Source organism: Microcaecilia unicolor, chromosome 6 (genome assembly GCF_901765095.1).
Source record: "Microcaecilia unicolor chromosome 6, aMicUni1.1, whole genome shotgun sequence".
NCBI classification, from domain to species: domain Eukaryota; kingdom Metazoa; phylum Chordata; class Amphibia; order Gymnophiona; family Siphonopidae; genus Microcaecilia; species Microcaecilia unicolor.
In genome coordinates this window covers 100,065,678-100,092,532 of record NC_044036.1, presented here as the reverse complement: position 1 = coordinate 100,092,532, position 26,855 = coordinate 100,065,678, and the positions used below count along the sequence as shown (strand labels likewise).

Genomic DNA, 26,855 nt, shown 5'->3' with positions numbered 1-26,855 from the left:
CTGTAGGCAAGCTAACTTTTCAGTGCGCACTAATGATAGAGACACCCCTTATATTCCTATGGTGTCTCAATCGTTAGTACGTGCTCATTTTTAGCACGCCTACAGCACAACTTAGTAAACAGGGCCCCTAATTTATAAATATTTTCCTGTCTGAATAAAATATGACAGTCTTTTATAAATCGAGACGCGATATTTTAGACTGTGAAGTTAATGAGTATCTATTCATTAAAAATAGTTTTTACACTATATCCTTTTGGCAAAAATTTTCAGGGCATAAACCGATCAGAGATATTAGCCTGTTCTGCTTTAAGTCCACATGCTATAAAGTTTAAATGCTCCTATCCAGTTGACAAAGTGTAATGTTTACATTTGTATGACAAAGCCTATGCAGATAGCTGAATTTCCAATGAGGTGAAGTACACAGCTGTCCTGGTGGTATTTTATTTCAAGAACCACTCAGCCAAAGTGGCAGCATTCCATCAGACCTGCGCCCCCCCCCCCCCCCCCCCCCCCCCCCCCCACACACACACACAGTGATGCAAGACTTATAGACTGGTGGCTTACAGAGCACTCTGAACCACTGACTACCAGACCCAGTGCCTTTAAGAGGATGAATCTAATGGGGCACTGCTGCTGTGGCCGAGCTGTCCTTGCAAGAATGAGTCACCAGGACAGAGGTTAAAATGAAAACCCTTGATGCCTGGCCAATCCACCCCAATATGCTAACAGAGACCATTCTACCTGCCCTTGTAAGCTGATTTCAAGAATAGCCATACTACATAGAAGTGTCCTACCATAATGAAAAATAGGTGTATATAACAATATTTTGCTGTTATTTGTGTGCATGTATCTCTCAAATTTAAAGGTATCAGTATTAGAAGTATTGCCAAAAGTGAAGTGCCATCTCTGAGTGCTTTGTATTTTGGTTCAGTCAGAATGGGGGACTTGCTTGTGTAGGATAGTTTATATTATGAAACTGTACATAGGATTCTGTGCAATATTTGTAATTTTTTGAAACAATTTTGGTTAGAATGCAAATCTTTTATTAGACTGTGTGATGCCTTTCAAAATTGTGTAGATGTGTAAGTTCAGTTTTGATTGTAAAAGAAAATTGTATATTTTGTTTCTAGACTGTATTTACATTTAATAAAAAGTGATGCCATGCACTGTATAATAAGCATTATGTATCGGCATAAAAATGTAATTGTATTTTGTAAAATGCAATTTAATGTGCAGACTGCTGGTAACTATATAAGTCCTGGGGGAAAGTGGATTCTTTATAGACTGTGAATAACCTTTGATCCAACATAGGAATTATCCAGAAGTGGTGTTGATGTGTGTGAGCTGATGCAGGAATGTACATGATCTCAACAACTTGCTTACAACCTAATCTTTAAATAATTTGTATGCTGGCTCAATAAAAGGTGACAGAGCGTGGAAAAAGATTTTCTGAATTATTGAATATACTGAAACACATCTGCCTGGAGTCCAGCAGTTAAATGTATAGTTTATCACTTTGATGCAATAGAAATGTATGCAGGATGTCAGCTAATGTGTTTTACATGAAAACTGATTGTAATATATCAGTTGAAAATAAAAGTAGTTAAACATATTGCCTGTTTAAGGCAGCAGTTTTCGTAAATACAGTTCTCAGTTGACTTTTGCTCTTTGTTCTGCGGCTCATTTTAAAAGCACATGGACATCACAAAATGGCCAAGAAAAGTTCATCTGCCAAAAACATCCAAATTGCAATTTTGGAATGGTAGAATTTGGATGTCCCATACTGCAATGCATCCAAAAAGCAAGGGGATGTGTTGGGTGGACTAGGGAAGGCCCAAAATTAGGATAGTGAACAACGATAAATGGGAAGAAAGATCCAAGTCTAAAAAGTCACGTCCAGGGTTCAAAATGGTGCTCTGATTAAGCATCTAACCCCTGGAGGGATTAAGGCATAACCCCTCATGAATCCTCCAGTGGTTGCTGTTCCCCTCCCTCTCCCGGGAAAGTGAAACCAGAAAGAAATATCAGGCTGTATGACAGCATCAGGTATTATGGGCATTCTGAACAAAGCAGAAAGCAGGCCTGAGGAGTAGTCTAAAGGCCAATGCAGTAGACTGTAAACCAAGGGAACCAGGATCAATTCCCACCTTGGCTCTCTCTTTTCTCCTTTTAAATTGTGAGCCCTCCAAAAACAGGCATATACCTACTGTACTTAAATATTTGACACCTGCAAACCTGAAGGCTATTGAGGTGGTGTACAGTCAGGTACAGAAGGTATTTCCCTGTTTCTTCAGGGCTCAGCATTTAAAATGAGAGTTGTAGGGGGATATAAAACTGGATGCTCTGGCCTGCAGTCTACTGCATTGACCACTAGGCTGCACCTCTGCTCTGCAAGGACATTTCTGTTTTTTTTAAAAAAATGCTGCCAGTCAAACGTTTTTGTCCCTGGATTTTTGACGTTCATAATTTGGACATTTTCAGTTTGTAAAATGGCTGTTCATTTTGGACATTCTCACATATTTTTGAACAGGAAATCCCAATGTATTTCCTGTTCAAATGGCTGTGAGATTGATTGGAGGAGGGGGGGGGGGGGGGTTGAATGTTATGAGCAGGACATCCCTGCTCAAAATGTTGTCCTTGGTTGAGCCCTTGTCATGTGTAAGACCATTCCTGGAAGATGTGCATTTCAAAAACTGACATATTCCAGTCATTACATAGAAAGTAATTTTTTAAATACCTTTTGTTGTCATTTTATATTTCGAACCACGTTTATCCCAGTTTCTGGACTATGCTTTCCTCTGTCTTCTCTTAAATCACTTTCCATGGTCTCCTATCCATTTGCCATTTCTTCTCTCTCTCTCTCTCCTCCTGCCTTCATTTCTTTTTTTTTTTGTTGTTACATTTGTACCCCGTGCTTTCCCACTCATGGCAGGCTCAATGCGGCTTACATGGGGCAATGGAGGGTTAAGTGACTTGCCCAGAGTCACAAGGAGCTGCCTGTGCCTGAAGTGGGAATTGAACTCAGTTCCTCAGTTCCCCAGGACCAAAGTCTACCACCCTAACCACTAGGCCACCACTCCTTCCCTTACATTGATCTCTAACATTGATAAGGGTAAGGTTAATGGATTTGATATACTGCCTTTCTGTGGACATTTTCCTTTCAGTTTTCTTTCATTTGTTTCTCTGCTTCTCTATCCAGATTGAAGTCCTTCCTCTTACCCTTTTTTATACCAATTCTCAAACAACTATTGTATATTTTTACATCAGCAATCTTTATTAAATTTCTTCCTACCTTTATTACATTTTTAAAATCTCACTATCCTCTTCAAATATATAAAATCTCTCCTCACACACAACAAACACAGTCACACACTAAGTACACCTGCACATCAAAATCTATGGAGTACTCAAGTTCTTATAGTTTGGAGACCAGTCCACATTATTATTATTATTATTATTATTACATTTGTATCCCACATTATCCCACCTTTTTGCACATACCTTATAATACCTTCCAGCAGCTAGCTGAAAATGCTGCCAATATCCAAACGTTTCTCGTTTGTTCAAAATCCATTAGACTTCATACAATGGAAATTTTCACTTATCCAAATCATCACTGCTCCAATCCAATCGGAGGTATCACATAGTTGCTCACAATTATTCTTTCCAAGAGTATTAGTACTCTACCATAATTCGCTTGAAACCTTCTCTTTAATCCAAACGGGTACACATGTGGCCATTCTCCAAAATATTCTTCTCATTGACGTATCCAGCATAACATCTTATTGAATCGTGCTAGTTTCTTCTTGTTACAACCCATGCTAAATTTTGACTCACTGTAACCCAACACGTACGTGTTTCACTCGCAGAGCATCTTCAGGGGTCAGTGTCTCTAGATAAAACAGCAATAGCACCACAAACATTAATTCATAATCTTCTTTCTTACACAATTTGACATCTAAACCAAACGTACGTACAACACTTACCGGCTACAATAAGCTGCTGAGTTCTTAATCATGGTGCCATACCCTCGTGGGATCACCCGAATGGACGCCCACACATGTGGTCCATTTTTCCAGCTAAAATAAAGCAAGTCAGCCCATGTACTTAATAAAAGAATCACACCCCCCATCCCTGGAGGAGTGCTGGTGTTAAAGTTTGGGGTTTTTTTAGGGTGGGAGGGGTTTAGTGACCACTGGGGGAGTAAGGGGAGGTCATCCTCAATTCCCTCAGGTGGTCATCTGGTCAGTTCGGGCACCTTTTGAGGCTTGGTTGCAAGAAAAAATGGACCAAGTAAAGTCGGCCAAGTGCTCGTCAGGGACGCCCTTCTTTTTTCCATTATCAGCCGAGGACGCCCATGTGTAAAGCACGCCCCAGTCCCGCCTTCACTATGCTTCCAACACGCCCCCATGAACTTTGGTCGTCCCCACGATGGAAAGCAGTTGAGGACACCCAAAATGTCTTTCGATTATGCCGATTTGGGCAACCCTGGGAGAAGGACGCTCATCTTGCGATTTGTGTCGAAAGATGGGCGACCTTCTCTTTCGAAAATAAGCCTGATGGTGTCATAAGCTTCTGAACATCTATTTTCAAGGTTTTGTCTTACATCACACAGGTGCCCTTTTACTAAGGTGTGCTGAAAAATGGCCTGTGCTGGTGTAGGTGCATGCATTGGACATGTGGAGGTCCATTTTTCAGTGCGCCTGCAAAAAAAAGTTCTTTTTTAATGCTGAAAATGGACATGTGGTGAAATAAAAATCAGTTTGCATCCATTTTGGGGCTGAGACCTTACTGCCACTCATTGACTTTCGAAAATGAGCCTGTATGTATCTTAGTAAAAGGGCCCCACAGTGTCTGGTAGTAGGGGGAGTTTGTGTTGCTATCATTGATTTGACACCACAGTTTGAATGTAAAGTTTGAATGTAAAGTGGAACTATTTCTGCTCTGTACCTCTTGTTGGGAGAGTTTTATTGGTTGATCTAAGAATACCCATATGAATGAATAGTTCTCATGTGAATGAATAATTACATAGAACTGACTTCTCCATAAGTACTTCTGCTCCAAGCCTTGGAAGTGTGTAGCTATATTTCCTCCTGAAGAAGCATAAGTGAAACTCAGTTCTGAGTCGAGGGAATAAAGGAATAGTATCATTGGTTTGATTGGGTTATCACATTTTGATGGACATGGATTTTTGGAACTGACTGAGGCGCTATGACACTGTTTTGGAATTGACTTTTGATGGAGGACTCATACACATTTACAAGTATCTATCGGTATCATCCTTAAATTGAGATAAGTGGAAGTTTAACAACGAAGGGGTTGGCAGGGAGGGAGGCAGGGAGGTGGAGGGGGTGGGAAATCGCTCCGGGCCCCGCCCTCGCGTCAAACCTCATGATGTTGGGGGCGGAGCAATGCCAGAACAACGAAGGGGTTGGCCAGGGAGGGAAGGGAGGTGGGTGTTGGCCACGAAAACCTTGCTATCGCCCGTTTCATTTGCTCTGAAACGGGCTTCTTTTACTAGTGTCATAATACATTCTGAGTTTAATATATTTGCTGCACAGATATAACTATCCAAAATTTTTTTAATTTATTTTCTTTCTCTATCCATAATGCCAATAGATCATTGATATGATAACACTAAAAAGAAAATGTTGAATCTGATCACATTCAAAGAATGACGCATGTAAATTTTCAATAGGAGCAAGAGTAACTCCAATATCGATACCTGATCGTTGCAAATAGAACTGTTCTTCAAAAAGAAAAAAAGGTCATTAATGTGGTTCCCCTGACTAAACATTCTGTAGAGACTGTACGTGATCATTGTCTACTATCTTCTTTTTAGTGATGACTAACAAAATATTTTGAGGAATCAGTGTGTGTGAACAATTCAAATGCAAATTTATCATAAAAAAGAGTAGAACTGTCAACTTCTTATAAAGTTGTTTTAAAAATGAGCCGTATTTGTATGTTTATTTGATTTGATTGCCTGCCTTTCATTAACCAAACAGCAATATATAGTGTACAATATTCATCCTTAGGGCCCTGTTTACAAAGGAATGCTAACATACACCCATTGGAATATTATGGGAATCTATGTGATTAGCATGTACTAATTTTTAGCGTGCCTTTGTAAACAGGGCCCTTAATATAAGAAAGTATCTGAGAAATGATGAGCTTAAAAAAATTCATCAGCACAATTTTCTATATGTGTATAGGAAGTATGTATAGACCTATACTGTGGTCAACAGCAAAAAATGTTGAACCTAAGAGAAGAAATAATTGATTGAGGACTATTATTTTTGAAGATTTTTTCACATGTACATACCTATACGTGCATACATTTATTCCACAGTAGTGATTTGTTTCTGCACAGTGCAGTCCTTTATGTTAATAGTGAATCTCGTTAGCTACATTAAATAATGAGTTGTATAATACATACAGATGTCTGACTTTTGCTCTGTATTAAAAATAGTATTTATTTTAAGCATCAAAATGTTGAGATAGTAAGCTAACTCCAAATGTCATTTAAAAGCATTTGTATTTAATTTACTAGCTCTCTGATGTTTTTTAAGCTTTCTGTAATGTATTGGCCCATGGCATTTTAGAGGGGTCTACGACATCATCGTGACATTGTGTGCTTTGAATGGGATAGGAACAATGCTGGCATTTCAGCCTAATTAGTAGCATCCTATTTTGTGATTTGTCTTTCATGTTTTTGGTTGCTGGCCAACCATTTTTCTGTCTTCTTGCTCATCTTAGCCCCATTCTAAATGTCAGCAGTCTACTTCTTGCATAATTGGCTTCTTCTTCAATTTTTCACTTTCATTTTGTGAATGTTTGGTTTATATTCTCTACATTTTGATCACATCGAACAAGCAAAATACATTGATTTCTGTCTGTTTGATTAGTGTGCACAACATTTTTTTGGCTAGACATTTAGAGTAAAAGAAATTTCTTATGCTCTTTTCTGACTAGGTGTAACAATTATCCTGTCAGAGCACAGAAAAATGGAGATTTTTTTTTTCCGCTGGAGATGGCGTTCTAGAAGTGAAAGCTGGCAATTCTGTACAAGCGATCAACAAAAAAAACCCTTTTAGATACACTGGTTCTGTTTACTGTCCTATCGTAAGGCACAAATTCAATTATATAAACAGCCCCAGCAAAGATGTCTTTCAAAGAACACTTAAATGACAGTGTGATGAGACACTGGTTGAGTTTGACCTGTTGTTTGTGCTGGGTGACAAGTTGTTACCCTAGCTTATGAGTCCCTAGGTGACACCGATAAATCTAGGATCACATATGCTATTATTCTAATGGCCTTAAAGACCGCACTCTTAATGGACTGATTTGGACCAGTGAATATGAAAAAAAGTTGAGTTATGTCATGGGGCATTGCTCCCAGCATCTAGAAGGCTGCCCATCTAATGTTGCAATGCAACACAACTAGCATTCCTGTCTTTAGAAAGTCTTGTGCTCCTATTGCTTCCATTATTATTTTATTATTATTTTTATTATTTGTTACATTTGTATCCCACATTTTCCCACCTATTTGCAGGCTCAATGTGGCTTATATAATACCGTGAATGCGTGCGCCAAGTCCGGTAAAAGAAACAAATACAAGGTGATATTGTGGTCGAGTAAGGTACCTGTGTTTCAGATACAGAGGGGGTCAAGGAGAGGGAAGCTTATATAGTGTCCATTACGATCTTTGATTTTGCTGTGTGCAGAGTGTGGGTATTTATGTTGGGTCGTGGCATATGCCTTCTTGAACAGGTAGGTTTTTAGTGATTTCCTGAAGTTTAGATGGCCGTAGCTTGTTTTCACAACTTTTGGCAGTACGTTCCATAGTTGTGTGCTTATATAGGAGAGGCTGGATGCATAGGTTGCTTTGTATTTAAGTCCTTTGCAGTTTGGATAATGGAGGTTTAGGTATGTTCGAGATGATCTGGTTATGTTTCTGGGTGGGAGGTCTATAAGGCCTGTCATGTATCCTGGGACTTGGCCGTAGATGATTTTGTGGACCAGGGTACAGATTTTGAAAGTAATACGTTCTTTGATTGGAAGCCAGTGCAGTTTTTCTCGGAGGGGTTTAGCACTGTCGAACCGCGATTTACCAAATATAAGCCTGGCTGCTGTGTTTTGAGCGGTCTGGAGTTTCTTAGTGAGTTGTTCTTTGCATCCAGCATAGATTGCATTGCAGTAGTCTGCGTGACATAGTACCATTGATTGTATTAGGTTGCAGAATATTTCCCCTCGGAAAGAAAGGTTTTACGCGCTTAAGTTTCCACATTGAATGGAACATTTTCTTTGTTGTGGAGTTCACTTGGCTCTCGAGTGTGAGGCCGAGTATTTTCAGGCTGTCTGAGAAAGGGAGGGTGTGTTCTGGGGTGATTAAGGTTGTGGGTTTGTACATGCTGTTTTTAGTGTTCCCTTCCTCAACCTTTTCCTTGCTGAATCTTATGTTTTGGTAGTGTCATGGTTGCCAATGGCCTACTGGTGGAACCTTAACCATCTCATTTCTAGTCCTTGATCTATCTGATCCCTAGGGTTTTCATCTCACCTGAGACTAGAGTGAAAGGTCATGGCCACCATGTTGGATTCAGCCAGAACAGAAACACATGGGCATTGTTCCTGCTCCACTGGACCTCCACCAGACCACTAGGGATTTAAGTAAGCCTGGGAGCCCTACATGGAATGGGGGGGGGGGTTCTTGGAGGGAACCATAGGGGGACTTTGAGCAGGGACTGTCTCTCTATGTCAGGTGTTCAGCGCTGCATGCGTCTGGTAGCGCTATATAAATGCTATTAGTAGTTGTATAGGTAGATGGGAAGCTGGGAGGGTTGTTTGTGCTTGGCTGGCAGGCAAGGGGTGCAGGAAGGCAACCAGAAAGTTTTCATTTTTTGTTATCTTCAGTGATGATGACCCCTCCCCCCCAAACAAAACATTTCCCTAAATTACATAGGAACCAAAATGAAAAATTTTTGGCTGCCCATCCCTATGTTAGAGTACATTCAATTTGGTATGTTGCCTTAAAACATGCAGTGTATGCAAAATTGATTAACTATATTTTAACCTACAGATTCATACATGTAAATCAAATTCTTAGTTCTCATGCTGCTTGAGCTCAGAATGGAGACCATCAATCCTACATTTAAAGCTGCTTTGAAAAAATTGTTTTTTCTCTGAAAATGTTTTCCTCTTTTGTTGAGTCATAGAGGATGTGATCCTCTATGACTCAACAAAAGAAGAAAACGTGATCTCTTATACACGTCTTCTGTTATGATATTAATATGAAAAAAGCACTGCTATATCTCCTATGAAGTGTCCTGCTGTATTTTATTTTATTTTATGTTTTATTTTATTTCTGTATTTGCACCCCACATTTTCCGATCAAGTTGTCGGTTCAATGTGGCTTACAGTTTATTTCTGTTACACATGTTCAGTTTACACATGTTACATTGCCACTTGGAGATGATGTGTGCCTTATTTGGTTTCAGTTAGTGGTCGAACATCTTGGTGTGTTGGTTGGGGTTGACATTGAACTTTGTGGGTTTGTTGAAGAAGAATTTTCTGAAGAAGTGGGCTTTCAGGTGTTTTCAAAAATGTATGTAGTCATTTGTGTGTCTCAAGGCTTTCGGTATTATGTTCCTTATCAAGCAGCATGAGAACTAACAATTTGACTGTACATGTATGAATTTGTAGGTTAAAATAAAGTTAATCAATTTTGTGTACACTGCCTGTTTTAAGGCATTATACCAAATTCAATGTATTCTAACATAGGGATGGGCAGCCAAAAAGTTTTCATTTTAGTTCCTATATAATTTAGGAAAATGTTTTGTTTGGAGTGAGGGGTCATCATCATTGAAGATAACACAAAATTAAACTTTCTGGTTGCCTTCCTGCACCCCTTGCCTGCCCGCCTGCCTGACAGCCTATCACAAATGTATGTGAAGCTGGATGAGTATGAAGATTTGTATTTTAGGCCTTGACATCTGGGAAAGTGTAGGGTGAGGTAGGTTCTTGCACTCTCGGTAGCATTGCTTATGGGTAGATTTATAAGGTTTGACTTGTATTTAGGTGCAAGAACGAAGATTATTCTATAGGCCAGTTCATATCTTGAAGGATATTTGTGCTATGATGGGTAGCCAGTGAAGGTTTTGGAGCAACGGTCTCGCGCTTTCAAATCAATTTATTCCGAATACCAGTCTTGCAACTGTGTTTTGTGCTTTTTCAGTTTCTTTAGTAATTGTTCCCTGCATCCGGCATAAACTCCATTACAGTAATCAGCATGGGCAAGGACCATGGATTGGACTAGTGTGTGGAATACGTTTCTTGGAAAGTAGTTTTTCATGCGTTTCAGTTTCCACATGGTTTAGAATATTTTCTTCATAGTGTATGAGATTTGATTATCAAAGGATAGGTTGCGGTCTGTGGTGACTCCAAGGACTTTTAGATTGTAAGATATTGGGAGAAATGTGCCCATGGCATTGATGTTTGGGAAGTGATCGGTATTGTGTGATGATGTATCAGGCAGTGCATTTTTTCCTTGTTAAGTTTGCGCTTAAACATTGACGTCCAATATTCCATTGTGTTTATGCCTTCCGCAATCCTGGTTGTGATTTCATGCAGATTCTTTTTGAAAGTGATATAGAGTGACATGTCGACAGCGTATATAAGGGGATTAAAGCCTTGTTTGGATAGTGTTCAGGCCAGAGGGGCCATCATGAAGTTGCGTAACATTGGTGAGGGCGGCAAGCCCTTGGGACCCTGCATTCCAATTTCCATGGAGGGGAGAGAAAGGAATTTGTCTTCACTTGATAGGATCTGGTGGTAGTCAGGAAGCTTAGGAGCCATTCAAGCACTTTCCCTCTGATACCTATTTTGTCGAGTATTCTTTTGAGGATTTGATGGATGACCATGTCAAAGGCACTTGATATGTCGAATTGCAAGAGGAGAATGTTTTTTCCATTTGTGATTTCCTTTTTAAGGTTAACCACTAATGTAATCAGCACTGTTTTGGTGCTGTGTTGAGGTCTGAAGCCTGACTGAGATTTGTGTAGTATGGAGAATTTGTTAATGTAGTCAGTTAAAAGTAAAGGTATGGATTCTACCGGCCTGTAGTTCAAGGTATTGTTGATGTTTTTCTTGGTGTCTTTCAGGATTGGTGTGAGCAGTATGTTGCCCTTTTCCTGTGGGAAGCAGCCTTTCTGAAACATGTAGTTCAAATGAGAGGCGAGTTGGTCTATAAATCGATCTGGGGCACCTTTTCATATATAATTGGGACATGTGTCTAGCATGCAGTAGACAGAGGAGAATTTTCTTAATGTTTGGGCTATTGTCTCTTTTGTGAGTTATATGAAGGTGATCCATGTTCTGTCTGCTGGGGATTTTCCGGGGGGGGGGGGGGGGGGGGGTTGAGTTCGTCTATGAAGATTTTTTTGTTTTTTTTTTTATTTGTAGCATTTGTATCCCACATTTTCCCACCAATTTGCAGGCTCAATGTTTGTATCATCTTGTGTTAGGTTCTTCCTGAGGTTGAGAATTTTTATTTTGAAGAATTTGGCGAGTTTCTTTGCTGATGGGGGATTTTCATTCGCTGTCATCAAGGGTTTGGTGCTTATGAGATTATTTATGAGTTTGTATAATTTCTTTGTATCTTTGTAGTCTGAGCCTATGTATTCTTTATAGTATTTCTTTTTAGCCTGTTTGATTTTGGCCTTGTACCTGTTTCGTGCTTCCCTTCACGCAGTTTTGTTCATTTTATTTTTGTTTTTCATCCATGCTCATTCTAGTCTTCTGCAGAGGGTTTTAGCCACTTATAGTTCTTCATTGTACCAACGCACTACTTTGTGCCTCTGTCCTGTTTTTGTTTTCATAGGGGCTATTTTGTCCAGTATGTTTGTGCATCTTTTGTCCCATTCAAATAAGAATTTTTCCTTGTTAGTCATTGGTGACCATTGGTCTTAACATATATCCGACCAAAATTTGATTGCATCTATCTTCCCTTGTGATTTGTATGGTATTCGTGGTTGTGTGGAGTGGGTTCTGTGTTCTTTCCATTAAAGAGTCAGGTTTAGCTTGAATTGATGTATTCAAGATGTTTCTGTCCATCTCGGGTTCTTTCTTTTATATTTCTAGCCCTCTATTAACTATATGGGTTACAATAAAACATACTCAAAATCACAAAAATAATACATTAAAACAACCTACTCTACATTACAACAGACTCTAATATAAGACTGACAAAATAATTGGCTTTCAAATGCTGCTTAAAACATGACAAATCAGGAAGAAGCTGCAAGTGTCTCTGTCAGCCTATTCCACAATAGTGGCCCTGCAACAGAAAAGGCTGCATCTCTGGTGTCGATATGTTTTATGTTTATTATTTATAGTCCAATACAACAACACAGAGAGGGTCCAAAGTACAGAACAAATCCAAGATACAACAAAAAAGCACCAAGACCCTTCAGAAATGGGACACAGTTCCTTTAATTGTAAAAGTCCATGAAAGACTCCAAAGGAAACTGGAGAGTCATGGGATCGGAGGCAGTGTATTATTATGGATTAAGAGCTGGTTAAAAGATAGGAAGCAGAGAGTAGGGTTGAATGGTCAGTATTCTCGATGGAGAAGTGTAGTTAGTGGGGTCCCTCAAGGGTCTGTGCTGGGACTGCTGCTTTTTAACATATTTATAAATGACCTTGAGATGGGAGTAACTAGTGAGGTAATTAAATTCGCAGATGACACAAAGTTATCCAGGGTCATCTCGTCGCGGGAGGAATGTGAAAGATTACAAGAGGACCTCGTGAGACTGGGGGATTGGGCGTCCAAATGGCAGATGAAGTTCAATGTTGACAAGTGCAAAGTGATGCACGTGGGAAGGAGGAACCCAAATTACGGCTATGTCATGCAAGGTTCCGCTTTAGGAGTTACAGACCGAGAAAGGGATCTGGGAGTCATCGTGGATAGGACATTGAAATCTTCCGCTCAATGTGCTGCGGCGGCCAAGAAGGCGAACAGAATGTTGAGTATTATTAGAAAAGGGATGGAAAACAAGCATGAGGATGTTATAATGCCATTATATCGCTCCATGGTGCGACCGCACCTGGAGTATTGTGTTCAGTTCTGGTCGCCTCATCTCAAAAAAGATATAAAGGAATTGGAGAAGGTGCAGAGAAGGGCGACGAAAATGATAAAAGGGATGGGACGACTACCATATGAGGAGAGGTTAAGAAGGCTAGGACTCTTTAGCCTGGAGAAAAGGCGGCTGAGGGGTGATATGATAGAGGTCTACAAAAGTTTGAGTGGGGTAGAGCGGACAGATGTGAAGCGTTTGTTTACGCTTTCTAACAATAATAGAACTAGGGGACACAAGATGAAATTAGAATGTGGTAGGTTTAAAACAAATTGGAGAAAGTTTTTCTTTACTCAGTGCGTGGTTAGACTCTGGAACTCATTGCTGGAGAAGGTAGTGACGGCAGCTGGCCTTGCTGAGTTTAAAGGGGGTCTGGACAGATTCCTGAAGGAAAAGTCCATTGATCGTTATTAAATTTTGGAATTTTGCCAGGTTCTTGGGGCCTGGATTGGCCTCTGTTGGAGACGGAGTGCTGGGCTTGATGGACCTTTGGTCTTTTCCCAGCTTGGCAGTGCTTATGTACTTATGTACTAAGTCAAGTTTCAAAGATGGACCCGACACGGCCCATGTTTTGGCACACAGCGCCTGCATCAGGGGTCTGTTGTAAACATAAATGACATTTTAAATCACAAAATGGTAAAAACTATAAATAATAAAATCTAATAAATATAAAATGAAAATGAATACAAAATATGTCATTCTCAGTATATAGATTTCATGTCTGTTTCATACATTACATTTTGTATTCATTTTCATTTTATATTTATTAGTTTTTATTATTTATAGTTTTTACCATTTCGTGATTTTAAAATGTTATTTAAGTTTACAACAGACTGACTCAAGGGACGCCGAGGGACTGAGCCAGGCCCGGGGAAAGGCTGCCCAGGGCCTCCCCCCCCCCCGAAATCCCCCCCAATCGCTACCACTGTCACCACAGTCCCCGGTCTGCACCCGCCAACCCCAGCCCCGTCGACAGCCCCCCTCCGTCCGCCACCGGGCCCCCTGCATTCAAATCGGCAGCACCTCACCTCCGTGTGAAAGCGGCAGATCACCTCCCTTTGGGCCCTCCTTCACTGTGTCCCGCCCTCGTCTGATGTAACTTCCTCTTACCGCATGGGCGGGACACAATGAATCAGGGCTCAAAGGGAGGCGATCTGCCGCTTTCACACGGTGGTGAGGCACTGCCAATTTGAATGCAGGGGGCCCAGTGGTGGATGGAGGGGAGCTGTCGATGGAGCCGCGGGCGGGGTGAGACCGGGGACTGCAGCACTGGCGGCCTGGGAGCAGAAGGAGAGAGACCCCGGCACTGGGCCCGGGGAATTTTGTCCCCCCTGCCCCCCTTCTCGGTGGCCCTGCCTGACTCGGGCACTGTGTGCTGAAATACTGCCCGTGTCGGATGTATCTTTGAAACTTGACTTTTTACAAATAAAGGAACTGTGTCCCATTTCTGAAGGCTCTTGGTGCTTTTTTTGTTGTATCTATTATTTATAGTCTGCCTTTATCCAAGGCGGGTAACAAAACAACATACACAATCAAAATACATGAATGCAGCAAGGAAGTAGAGTCAGTGAGGCAGTTCAAAAGTTTGGCTTATCAGATAACATTTTAGCAAAAGGACACAACCGTCTGTTGTAACTTCAGTGCTAAGGGCAGTTTATTCCACTCTGAAGGGCCAGCTACAGAAAACATGCCAGTTCATGTAATACTTGGATGCAAATGTCTTAATTTCAGCATGACAAGTGCACAAGCACGTGCCTAATGCAGTGACCTTGACAGCACATATCCTGATGTAATCACAAATGAACTAACAACAACAATTTTTAAATTTGATTCTTTGAGCCATAAGAAGCCAATACAGCTGTTGCAGTAAAGGAGATACATGTTCAAATTTCGAAAGTCCATACAACAAACATGCAGCAGAATTCTGTACTGACTGCAGTCATAGGAGCCAACTTTTCAAAATTATTGGGGGTGCTAAGCCCAATGGAAATAACCCCTCCATGGACACATACAAAGAATTTTCTCAATATTGGGGGTGCTCAAGCACCCACAGAGTCGGCTCCAATGACTGCAGTGCTTGTATACACAAAACAGGCAAGACCAAATATACAATGTTACAATAATCCAAAGTGCTAAAAATCATAGCTTGTATTGCCTTTTGGAAATCACCCTGACATAACAAAGGTCAAAACTTACTCAATAATCGTAATTTAAAGTAAGAGTTTTTAATCTGGGGTCTGAAGGACAAAGGTGAGCCCAATAGAACTCCTAGATTCCGGACTTCATGGGAGACAGTAATGGAAGTTCCAGCTAGAGAAACAGTTGGGGGGGGGGGGGGGTAATTTAGAGTTGAATCAGAGGAAATTAGCATATAACCATTTTACTTATATTCAACTGCAAATGGTTATCTGTTATCCACTCCAATAGCCCCTCAAATATCTCCTGTAACCTTGCTATGGTAGCAGTCGCCGATAATGTTAACAGAACAAAAAATTGAATATCATCTGCATAAACTTGATAGGACATACCAAATGACTTCAGCAACTTACAGAAGGGATACTTTACAATTAAACAGTGGTGAAATTTAGACAGAGAAGGCACAACAAGCTGTTGTGTTCCAACTGATCTTTATGCACAAGATGGATTATAATGCTGTAATACTTCTTTTAAATAATACAGAGCTACAAAAGCTTAAACCTAATTCTAAATTAGATAAGCTACCTGGAGCTTTCTGAAACTGTGCAGGCATTTTACAGGTCACCTTTTGGCTCCTGGTGCCATTGGTTGGAGGCCATTTTTCCACCATATATATTGTGAGGAGCAAAGAAACTACAAAGCTCAGAAGGCAGTGCAGCACCAGAGAAATTTGGAACTAAGATACTACAAAGCCCAGAAGGCAGTGCAGCAACAGCAGAGGGATCAGGTGAAGGGAGAGGATTCTATGCAAGAAAGGGAGGAGCCGGGGGTTGATTGGGAAATGGAATCAGATGTGGGAGGGGAGGAGCCCCTAGATCGAGAAGAAGGGGAGGAGAGAATGGAACTGGAGGAGGTGGAAGAAGGAGAGAATGAGGAGGAAATGGAAGTACTGGTGGAGGGCTCTTAAAGTGAGTTATGAACTGAACATGAGAGAGTGAAGGAAGACTTGGTGGATTGACCCAGTGGGTGGATGTCAGGAGGATTTGTGCTGACAAATGAGGGAGGTGGGTCATTCGGTCTAAGAGTGAGAAAGTGATTTAGACTATTTTGCTGTTGAATTGAACTGTGTTGAAAGCAGTGCTATACTGAACTGTATTGAAAGCAGTGCTAAATTGAACTGTGTTGAAAACAGTGGCTTAGCCAAGGGTAGGCCCAGGCCCATCCACTTTGGGCTCAGGCCCACCTAGTAGCTATGATGTGGCTGGCAGGGATTCCTGAGCCCCACCAGCTGAAAACTCTCAACTGTCCCTCCTGCATACCTTGTAAATAGCAGATCTTTGCCTGCTAATGTTGGGCCCACAGCCTTCCCACTGATGCAACTTCCTGTTTCTGCTTAGGCAGGAATATGTCAGAGGGAAGGCTGTGGGGCCAGTGCAAGCAGTATGTATCAGTTGCTGCTCGATGCAGGTGAAAATCTGCCATTTAAAAGGTATGTGAGAGATTGATGTTTCAGAGACCATATGGCCTGCAGGCGAGAGAAGGAGAGACCAAATCACCTGTGGGACGGGGTGGGGTTCTTCTGCCCACTCATCTTGGGTACAGGCCCACCCAAAATTGGATGTTTGGCTACGCCCCTGGTTGAAAAGCAGTACTAAGCTGAACTGTATTGAAAGCAGTGCTAAATTGAACTGTGTTGAAAAGCAGTGCTAAGCTGAACTGTGTTGAAAAGTTGGACTATACCGGATAGAGGGGAAGGTCTGGGAAGACTTAAAGAAGAATAGATGTATTAAGGAGATAATAAAGCACTTCTAGTGAATCTCCTGTTTGCCTGAGATGCTGATTGCAGACCTTTAACCCTGGGAGTGGATGGTGTGCGATGCTGAGAAGGAAGAGACTGTGAAGGAGTGGTGAGGATACAGCGAGTAATCCTGACAATATCAAGGCATCCCTACCATGGAATGCGGCCATAGGCATGTATCACCCCTTTGGAGCCTGTGGAGCATGCTCCACTCTGATGGGGAAGAGAAAAGGAGGTTTGAGGAAAGTTCTGACACCGACTGTTGTGAAGGACCCTATGGATCAACATCTAAAGGCACTCCCGTTGCCTGGTGTGGCCTCCCAATCGGTGTGTCTTTCTCCCTCTGAGGCTTCCCTTTCACCAGAGGTTCAAACCCCGCCTCCACAACCTGTATCTAGTGGACACCTTATGTCCATTCTGGAGCATGAAAGCATGATGCCCTCCCATATTTCATCGGAAGGGATAGACTCTTTGGATACACTGCAAGGAGCATTTGGGACTCTGATTTGAAGGTACCAAATCCTGTTCTTTGTTCTCTGCTATCCTTTTATGATTCTTCTCTGGTTTTGCAAGATATTTTTCTTGCTATAACTAAAATGGATAAGAATGTACAAGATAATTTGAGATTGTATAGCAAATTTACAGAGGAAGTGTCTGCTAAATTTAATGAATAGGATATTAGACTTTCTGGGACTGAGAAAAGACTAGAAATGTTTGAAAAGTAGGCTAATGTGTGTCAAGCTGGGATTATGGCATCTACTAAGGATAACTTGCTGATCCATCTACAGTTAGAGGCACTGGAGAATGCTTCTAGAACAGTCTATTTGTGGCTATAAAATTTTTCTGTAGCCCATTTTTTATCTCTTAGAGAATTTTAAAGATGTATTTGAAGGATGTTTTATAACTTACTCGGGAAGAGACAGAAATTGTGCATTCTTATTATCTTCCTCAAAGTTCAAGGGTAGTTAATCATGAAGGAGATATGGACAAATTCTCCAGACAGCCTTGATTTGACAAAGTTTTTAGAGTCTTCTCAAGAGCTTATAACTAAAAGGGCAACCCTGTTAGTTTCATTATCTTCTGTAGAGAAAAAGATGTTGATTCTAAAAACTTTTTTCCAGAAAAAGAGTGTACCTTTTTATGGTCAAACTATTTTAATATTCCCCGATGTATCCAGACAAACTCAAATAAGGAGTAAGGCTTTTCTTCTCAAACCTAAGGTTTTAGCGGCTGGAGGTACTTTTGTTTCTTAAAGTTTCCCTGCAAATGTCTGGTTATAAAGGGTAACAATTCATATGTTTTTTAGATCCTATGCATGTTGGGGCCCTTTTACTAAGCCGTAGTAAAAAGTGACCTGCATTAGTTTTGGTGCATGAAAAGAAAAAGGCCTTTTTTTAAAGTGGGGCAGTAAGGTAAAATTATGTATAATCATACCTGATAATTTTCTTTCCATTAATCATAGCTGATCAATCCATAGACTGGTGGGTTGTGTCCATCTACCAGCAGGTGGAGATAGAGAGCAAACTTTTGCCTCCCTATATGTGGTCATGTGCTGCCGGAAACTCCTCAGTATGTCGATATCAAAGCTCCATCCGCAGGACTCAGCACTTAGAGAATTACACCCACGAAGGGACACTCTGCCCAGCTCACCACCGCCGAAACGGGGGAGGGGAATTAACCCAGCTCATCCCCACACAAGTGGGGGAGGGGAATCCGTCCAGCTCATCCCCGCGGAGCGGGGGAGGGACACCACACCCGCCGATGCGGGGGGATCTGGCTTATCCTGCAACCGCAACCGCGGGAGGAGCTGACTGACCCTAACACCGCCGAAGCGGGAGGGGTACAAAGCTGCCCTACAGCCGCACGAAGCGGGAGGGAGTGCCGGCAGAATTTATGTCTCAATCCAGCCCCGTAAAACGGGGGGGAGAGGAATGCAGCAGCTCACTGTAACACAAACTCGTCTCAACTCTTGAAGAATCCAAGTGAAAAAACTTGAACACGAAGTCTTTCTGAAGTAACTGAAGACTAAACTTGAACCTGAAATGCAACCAGAATAAAAACAGTACAGATATCTGGGAGGGGCTATGGATTGATCAGCTATGATTAATGGAAAGAAAATTATCAGGTATGATTATACATAATTTTACCTTCCATATCATCAAGCTGATCAATCCATAGACTGGTGGGATGTACCGAAGCAGTACTCACCCAGGGCGGGACATTGAAATCCCTGACCTCAACACTGAAGCTCCAAACCGGGCCTCCGCCCGTGCAGCCACCGTCAAACGGTAATGCTTGGAGAATGTATGAGCCGAAGCCCAAGTTGCCGCCTTGCATATCTCTTCCAAGGAGACGGATCCGGCCTCTGCCATCGAGGCCGCCTGAGCTCTCGTGGAGTGAGCCTTCAGCTGGATAGGCGGCACCCTCCTTGCGGCCACATAAGCCGCTGCAATGGCTTCCTTGACCCATCTTGCCACTGTAGGCTTAGCAGCCTGCAGACCCTTACGAGGACCTGCAAACAGGACAAACAGATGATCCGATTTCCGGAAATCATTGGTCACTTCCAAGTATCTGATGATGACTCGCCTCACATCCAGATATTTAAGAGCAGAGTACTCCTCTGGGTAGTCCTCCCTACGAAAGGAAGGGAGACAGAGCTGCTGATTCACATGGAAGCGAGAACCAATCTTGGGCAGAAAGGAAGGCACTGTGCGAATAGTCACTCCTGCCTCAGTGAACTGCAGAAAAGGCTCTCGACATGAGAGCGCCTGGAGCTCGGAAACTCTTCTGGCTGAAGTGATAGCCACCAAAAAGACTGCTTTCCACGTCAGGTCTTTCAGAGATGCCCTTAACAAGGGTTCAAAAGGCGGCTTCTGCAATGCTCTTAGCACCAGGTTGAGATTCCACGCAGGCACCACTGAGTGCAGAGGAGGGCGCAGGTGATTAACTCCCTTGAGAAAGCGCACCACATCTGGCTGCGAAGCCAGGGAAGCACCCTTCAGGCGGCCCCTGAAGCAAGCCAGAGCCGCTACCTGGACTTTAAGGGAACTGAGCGACAGGCCTTTCTCCAGACCTTCTTGCAGGAACGCCAACACTGAAGAAATTGGAGCAGTGAAGGGAGAAAGTGAGCCTGCTTCACACCACGCTGCAAAGATACGCCAAACCCTGGCGTAAGCAGTAGAAGTAGAGCGCTTCCTCGCTCTTAGCATAGTGGCGATGACCTTGTCTGAGAAGCCCTTCTTCCTCAGACGCTGCCGCTCAATAGCCAGGCCGTAAGACCAAAGGGGGAGGGATCCTCCATCACCACGGGACCCTGATGTAACAGGCCCTGCTCCACTGACAGCCGCAGAGGATCGTCGACTGAGAGCCTGATCAAGTCCGCATACCAGGGACGTCTGGGCCAATCCGGACCCACCAGGATTACCCTGCCGGGATGCTTTGCCACCCGGTCTAGCACCCTGCCCAACATGGGCCAGGGCGGGAACACATAGAGGAGCTCTTGTGTCGGCCACTGTTGGAGAAGAGTATCTACTCCCAGGGATCGAGGGTCTCGTCCTCTGCTGAAAAAGCGCGGCACTTGGCAATTGGCCGATGACGCCCTCAGATCTAGGCTCGGCGGGCCCCAGCGCTTCGTGATGTCCAAGAACGCCTGAGCAGATAGTTGCCACTCTCCGGGCTCCAAGGTATGGCGACTGAGAAAGTCCGCCTTGACATTCATGACTCCGGCAATGTGGGCTGCTGAAAGCTGCTCCAGGTTCGCTTCCGCCCACTGGCAAAGATTCATAGCCTCCTTGGCTAGAGGGGCGCTCTTGGTACCTCCCTGGCGGTTGACATAGGCCACAGCCGTGGCATTGTCTGACAGGACCCGTACAGGCTTCAACACCAGTACCGGGATGAACTCCAAAAGCGCCAACCGAATGGCTCTGAGTTCCAGGAGGTTGATAGACCACTTTGCCTCTGCAGGAGACCAGAGCCCCTGCGCTGTCCTTCCCAAGCAGTGGGCTCCCCAGCCCGACAAAGAGGCGTCCGTCGTGACGACAATCCACTCTGGGGTCACCAGAGGCATTCCTGCAGACAACTTGTCTGTCTGCATCCACCAGCTCAGCGCCTTGCGCACTGCTGGGTCCAAGGGAAGGCGCACAGCATAATCCTCCGACATCGGAGTCCAGCGCTGCAGCAAAGAGTGTTGAAGTGGTCTCATATGAGCCCTGGCCCAGGGCACTACTTCCATCGTGGCCGTCATAGAGCCCAACAGCTGCACATAGTCCCAAGCCCGAAGAGGAGAGGCTACTAGGAACTGGTCCACCTGAGCCTGAAGTTTGACAATCCGATTGTCTGGCAGGAACACTCTGCCCACTTGGGTGTCGAATCGAACTCCCAGGTACTCCAGGGACTGAGTCGGGCGCAGCTGGCTCTTCTCCCAGTTGATGATCCATCCCAGGGAGCTCAAAAGAGCAACTACCCGGTTCACAGCTTTGCCGCACTCTGCATAAGAGGGGGCTCGGATCAACCAGTCGTCCAGATAAGGATGGACTTGTACCCCTTCCTTTCGTAGGAAGGCCGCGATGACCACCATTACTTTGGAAAAGGTCCGCGGAGCAGTAGCCAACCCGAATGGGAGGGCTCTGAACTGGAAGTGTCGTCCCAGGACTGCAAAACGCAGAAAGCGTTGATGAGGAGGCCAGATGGGAATATGCAGGTACGCTTCCTTGATGTCCAAGGAGGCCAAGAACTCTCCTGCCTTCACTGCCGCTATAACAGAGCGGAGAGTCTCCATGCGAAAGTGCCGCACTTTCAAGGCCCGATTGACCCCTTTGAGGTCGAGGATAGGCCGGACAGAACCTCCTTTCTTTGGTACCACAAAGTAAATGGAGTAACGTCCCTTGCCAAGCTGACTTTCTGGCACCGGAACGACCGCGCCCAGGCGGATCAGATTGTCCAAGGTCTGCTGCACTGCCACAGCTTTGACCGGAGACTTGCAGGGAGAGAGTACAAACCCGTCTCTTAAGGGTCGGCAGAACTCTAGCTTGTAGCCGTCTCTGATGACTTCCAGCACCCACGCGTCTGAAGTTATTGTGGTCCACTCGCCCAGAAACGAGGACAGCCGTCCTCCAATCTGCACTGGGGCGTGGACCACGGCCCCGTCATTGGGTACGAGACCCTGGGGGAGGACCGGAGGGAGCACCTCCGGGACGGCGGTCTCTGCGAAAGGAATGCTGCTTGGGGGAGAAATTCCTCTTGAAGGAAGAGGGGGCAGAGGAACCCGACTTGCCCGGGCGGTACCGACGGGCTTCCTGCAACCGTCCTCTGGAGGTACCGGGACGAGTACTAGCCCGAGCCCTGACCTCTGGTAATTTCTTGCCCTTAGACGTGCCGAGATCGGTCACGATTTTGTCCAGCTCGACCCCAAAGAGCAGCTTGCCTTTAAAAGGCAATCTAGCCAGGCGGGATTTAGAGGCGTGGTCAGCAGACCAATGTTTCAGCCAAAGCCACCGCCGCGCAGAGACTGTCTGAGCCATGCCTTTAGCTGAGGCTCTCAAGACATCATACAGCAAGTCTGCCAAATAGGCTAAGCCCGATTCCACGGCTGGCCAATCAGCCCTCAAGGAATGATCCGAGAGGGAAGCCCGCTGCACCATAGTCAGGCACGCCCTGGCCACATAGGAGCCGCAAACTGAGGCCTGCAAACTTAAAGCAGCTGCCTCAAAGGACGACCTTAAAGCCGCCTCCAATCTTCTGTCTTGGGCGTCCTTTAGGGCCGTGCCACCTTCCACCGGCAACGCCGTTTTCTTAGTCACCGCAGTGATTAAAGAATCCACGGTAGGCCACAGATAGGCCTCACGTTCACTCACAGCCAAAGGATAGAGGCGGGACATAGCCCTAGCCACTTTAAGGCTCGCTTCCGGGACATCCCATTGAGCCGAAATTAAGGTGTGCATGGCATCATGCACGTGGAAGGTTCTAGGCGGGCGCTTCGTCCCCAGCATAATGGCAGAGCCAACAGGGGCTGAGGGAGAGACGTCCTCCGGAGAGGAAATCTTCAAAGTGTCCATGGCCTGTAACAACAGGTTGGGCAAATCCTCTGGGCTAAAAAGCCGCGCTGCAGAGGGGTCATCCGCTCCATCCGAGCGGGGATCCGTCTCCTCCAAGGAATCCGCAAAGGACCGTTGGGAGACCTCAGACACGCTGCCCTCATCTACATCGGAGGAGACAAAGTCCTCCAAGGCCTGGGAATCAACCCGAGGGCGTTTACCTCTGGGAACCTCAACCTCTTTACCAGACGAGGGAGCAGGGGCAGCGTTTTGCGTGAGGAAGGCCTGATGCAGCAGCAAAACAAACTCGGGGGAGAAACCCCCCAGACTGTGCACTTCCGCAGCCTGGGCCACAGCCCTAGACGCACCCTCAACCGGCGCTCGCAAGAGCAGGGGAGAGACATGCTGCGCATCCAAAATGGCATCCGGCGCGACACTCCGCGAAGGAGCCGCGCGGGAAGAACGGCGCTTAACTTTAGCCGCTTTTGTGCCGTCGCCCAAATTAAGGGCGTTCATGGCATTAATGTCTCCAACCTCAAGGGCGGCCCACGAAGAAGCCGTCCGAGCCGCGTGGCCGGCCAAGATGGCGGAGGCGAGGAGCGGGGGATGGGCGTTTATGGCGGGAAAAACCGCCACGCCGGAGGAAGGACCGTGACATTCATCGGTCACGAAACTGTCACCCAACAAGGGCGAATCAGGCTTTAATACCCCCGCATCCCTTCTAGAAGAGCTCAAGCGATCCGGGGAGCGACCCTTTGCGCCCTCGCCCTCCGACGCCATATGCCACGAGGAGAAGAATCGGGGAACCCCCTGCCCGCTATAAAAAGGTAAAAATTACCTGCTTGCCGCTCCGAGCTGTAACGACCTGGTGTCCCAGTGAGTAGCTGCAATGAACGTTTAAATAAACGTCGAAATAAACGCCTTTAAGGACGTTTAAAAATTTTTTTTTTTTTTTTACGGAGCCAGCGGGAGGGGGGAGAAAAGGAGGGACCTGGCACCACCAGGTTTGCACTTGCTCAAAAGAGCCCTCAACCCCAGGCCTCAACAAAACCTAAGGATTAGGCTTGGAGGCCTAGCCAGAACTGCTGCTGTGTGTGACCACCACCTGCTGAGATAGAGAACATACAGAGGAGTTTCCGGCAGCACATGACCACATATAGGGAGGCAAAAGTTTGCTCTCTATCTCCACCTGCTGGTAGATGGACACAACCCACCAGTCTATGGATTGATCAGCTTGATGATATGGAAATGGCTGTGCACCAATATTAAATTAGCGGACGGCTATTTACTGCCTGAGCCCTTACTGCCACCAATTTAGAAGGCAGTAAGGACTCACATGCTACTCGTGCAATAATCAGGCAGCCCACAGCTGAGAATGACCCCCATGGTAGAAAATAGAAAATTACTTTCTTCCATGGGAAACTGTATGCGCCAACTTCAGAACTACCACCTGCGCTACCCCGGCGGTAGGGTCAATTTGGCATGTGCTACCCTTGCAGTAGCCCTACTACAGCTTAGTACTAGGGTCCCTTTATTGCATATAAAATGGAAGTTTCTAAGAATCTAGATGTGTGAATGCCAGCATTTCGATGTCTAGCTCATATATGGGTGCACATAGTGATTTTAGAAAGCTGCTACTTGCACATCTAGGACCCCAGGATGCAGAGATTTTAAGGGAGCATGGTGAAGACGAGGATGGGTGTGATTTTGGTAGGCTGATTATATAGATTTTACATGGGGTGTACATGTTGTGGCCAAAGATTTTGGCTTTTATGCCCCAAGGCACCCACAATCCACTAGTGTCAACTGGAAGGGGTAGGTGCAAAGGCCACCACCACCACCACCAACACCACCAAGCCTTCAATATTTCCCCAACAACAGCATATGTTCCTCCTCCAACTTCATCAAGACTCCTATCACACCCCAACCCAACATTAACAAGAACCCCCCCCCCCCCACACACACACACACACACATCTCCTGATAGCAAGAAGACCCTCCATCATACACCCCTGACTGCATGAGACCACCAATCAATTCCCCTGGCAGACAAGCTTGGCAACCCCAACCCAATCTCTCTCTTGACTCTTATTGAGGTTCACTGGTGGCCCATCTTTATCTCTCTACAGTTTGGGCTAAGCTGCATTCAAAACAGAGGGATAGAGGACTTGGACTATATCGAGAACATGGCGCTACAGTAAATAAAAAAAGACAGTCGATTTATAAAACAACTTTATTTTGCTGCATAGTGCAGAGTTCTCCCAGTTTCTGATTTAATGAACTAAGGCTTGTCTATCAGTACATCTCTCTAGCACGAAGACATATGGTTATTTGGTATCTATTACAGCCTGTAGAATGACTAAATGTGCTCTCCTTTTATGTATATATGGCTACAATAGCTAGATATGAAACCAAAGAAACCCACAGTTAAAAACACATCAGACAGAAAGGCATACTTCCAGAAAAAAGACCCATTGGCACAGTTTATAAGGCTCATATCTTAACATGTTGAAAAGTAAACAGTGGAAAAACGGTGGGCTGCAGAACATTAAATGATACAGACCTAAAATAAGCTTTTTGCACAGAAACGCAGGAAACTACTTTTAATTCTGTGTACAGTATTTTTCAGATTTGTATTTTAGGGAGCAAGATGAGGAAATGTGACTGAATTACTTATAACCCAGTTTCAATGTAATTACACAGTGGAGGAGAACTGGCAGATTCCAGTTCAATAATGGAGATTTGAACTTTTCCACATCTGCCGAGCAGTACTTTCTCATGTATAACAAGCTCTGAAGTTGTTTGATTAAGTGAATGTCATTCTCCAAAGTCCTTTCAGAGGCTAAGTTCAGATAAATAGTGTAGAGTTTAAGAATGAATTGATGCGATGCCTCTTGCCATCAACAGCATGCTTGCACTAGACATAAAGTGTACTAGATGACAGTGTTATCCATCTAAATTAGTCTTTCCATGGGTGGAGGCTGCACCATGTTCCACATTTCCACTCGCGAGCTCTCCTTTTCTTGTCGGCTGGGACTGTAGGTGCCCTGGTTAGCACGCATGCTAGCGGCAGCGATAAAAGCGCACAACCCCGTGCAGAAGATGAAAAAAAGGACCAGGATGATGGAGGCAAAAGCTGTGAAAACGCCCGACATCAAGGCATCTTTTGCCTGTAAAGAGTGAAAGAGCAGTAACTGCGGCATAATATGCAACAAGACACGAAGGGTCTCATTTACTAAAGTGTATTAAACAGTTAACTGCATTAACTTGAACTGATATACATCAATATGCATCAGGGTCGTAGCCAGAAGACCTTTTTTTTTTTTGGGGGGGGGGGGGTCCCAAAGGTGGACTGAGGGAGCCTGACATTCTCTTCCCCTTCCCTCCAAATTAAAACATACCTTTGCTGGCGGGAATGCCAATCCTCACCAGCCGAAGACATCTCCTATGCAAGTCCCGCCTGCAGAGCAGCACTCAAGTCAGTAGCGCACTTATGTTGCTGACTGCACTTCCATGCATGCTCAGATCAGTCACTGAACTGAATGTGTACGAGAGAGCCAGCATTGGTGGCTGAAGCATGTCTGCTCCTTTTAAGTGCTGCTCTATAGCAGGACTAACATGTAGGAGACATTTTTGGCTGGCATCCATGCCAACCATTAAAGCAGAGGGGGCCCAGGCCCTTGAGGCTCCCCGTGGCTATGCCACTGACATGCATTAAGGGGTAGATTCAGTTCAAGAGACTGCCAAAAGTTTGGT

The 26,855-nt window shown here is 44.5% G+C and overlaps 1 protein-coding gene across 1 annotated transcript in view; it reads right to left on the bottom strand.

Annotated features, from left to right (window-relative positions):
• Positions 1 to 25,360: 25,360 nt before the first annotated feature.
• The window catches only part of CRB1 (crumbs cell polarity complex component 1), a 201,718-nt gene continuing 200,223 nt past the window's right edge, over positions 25,361 to 26,855 (bottom strand). Inside the window, exon 12 of the mRNA XM_030206747.1 lies at positions 25,361 to 26,269. Coding sequence (XP_030062607.1) covers positions 26,054 to 26,269 — 216 coding nt within the window. The 3' untranslated portion in view covers positions 25,361 to 26,053. The remainder of the gene's footprint in view (positions 26,270 to 26,855) is intronic.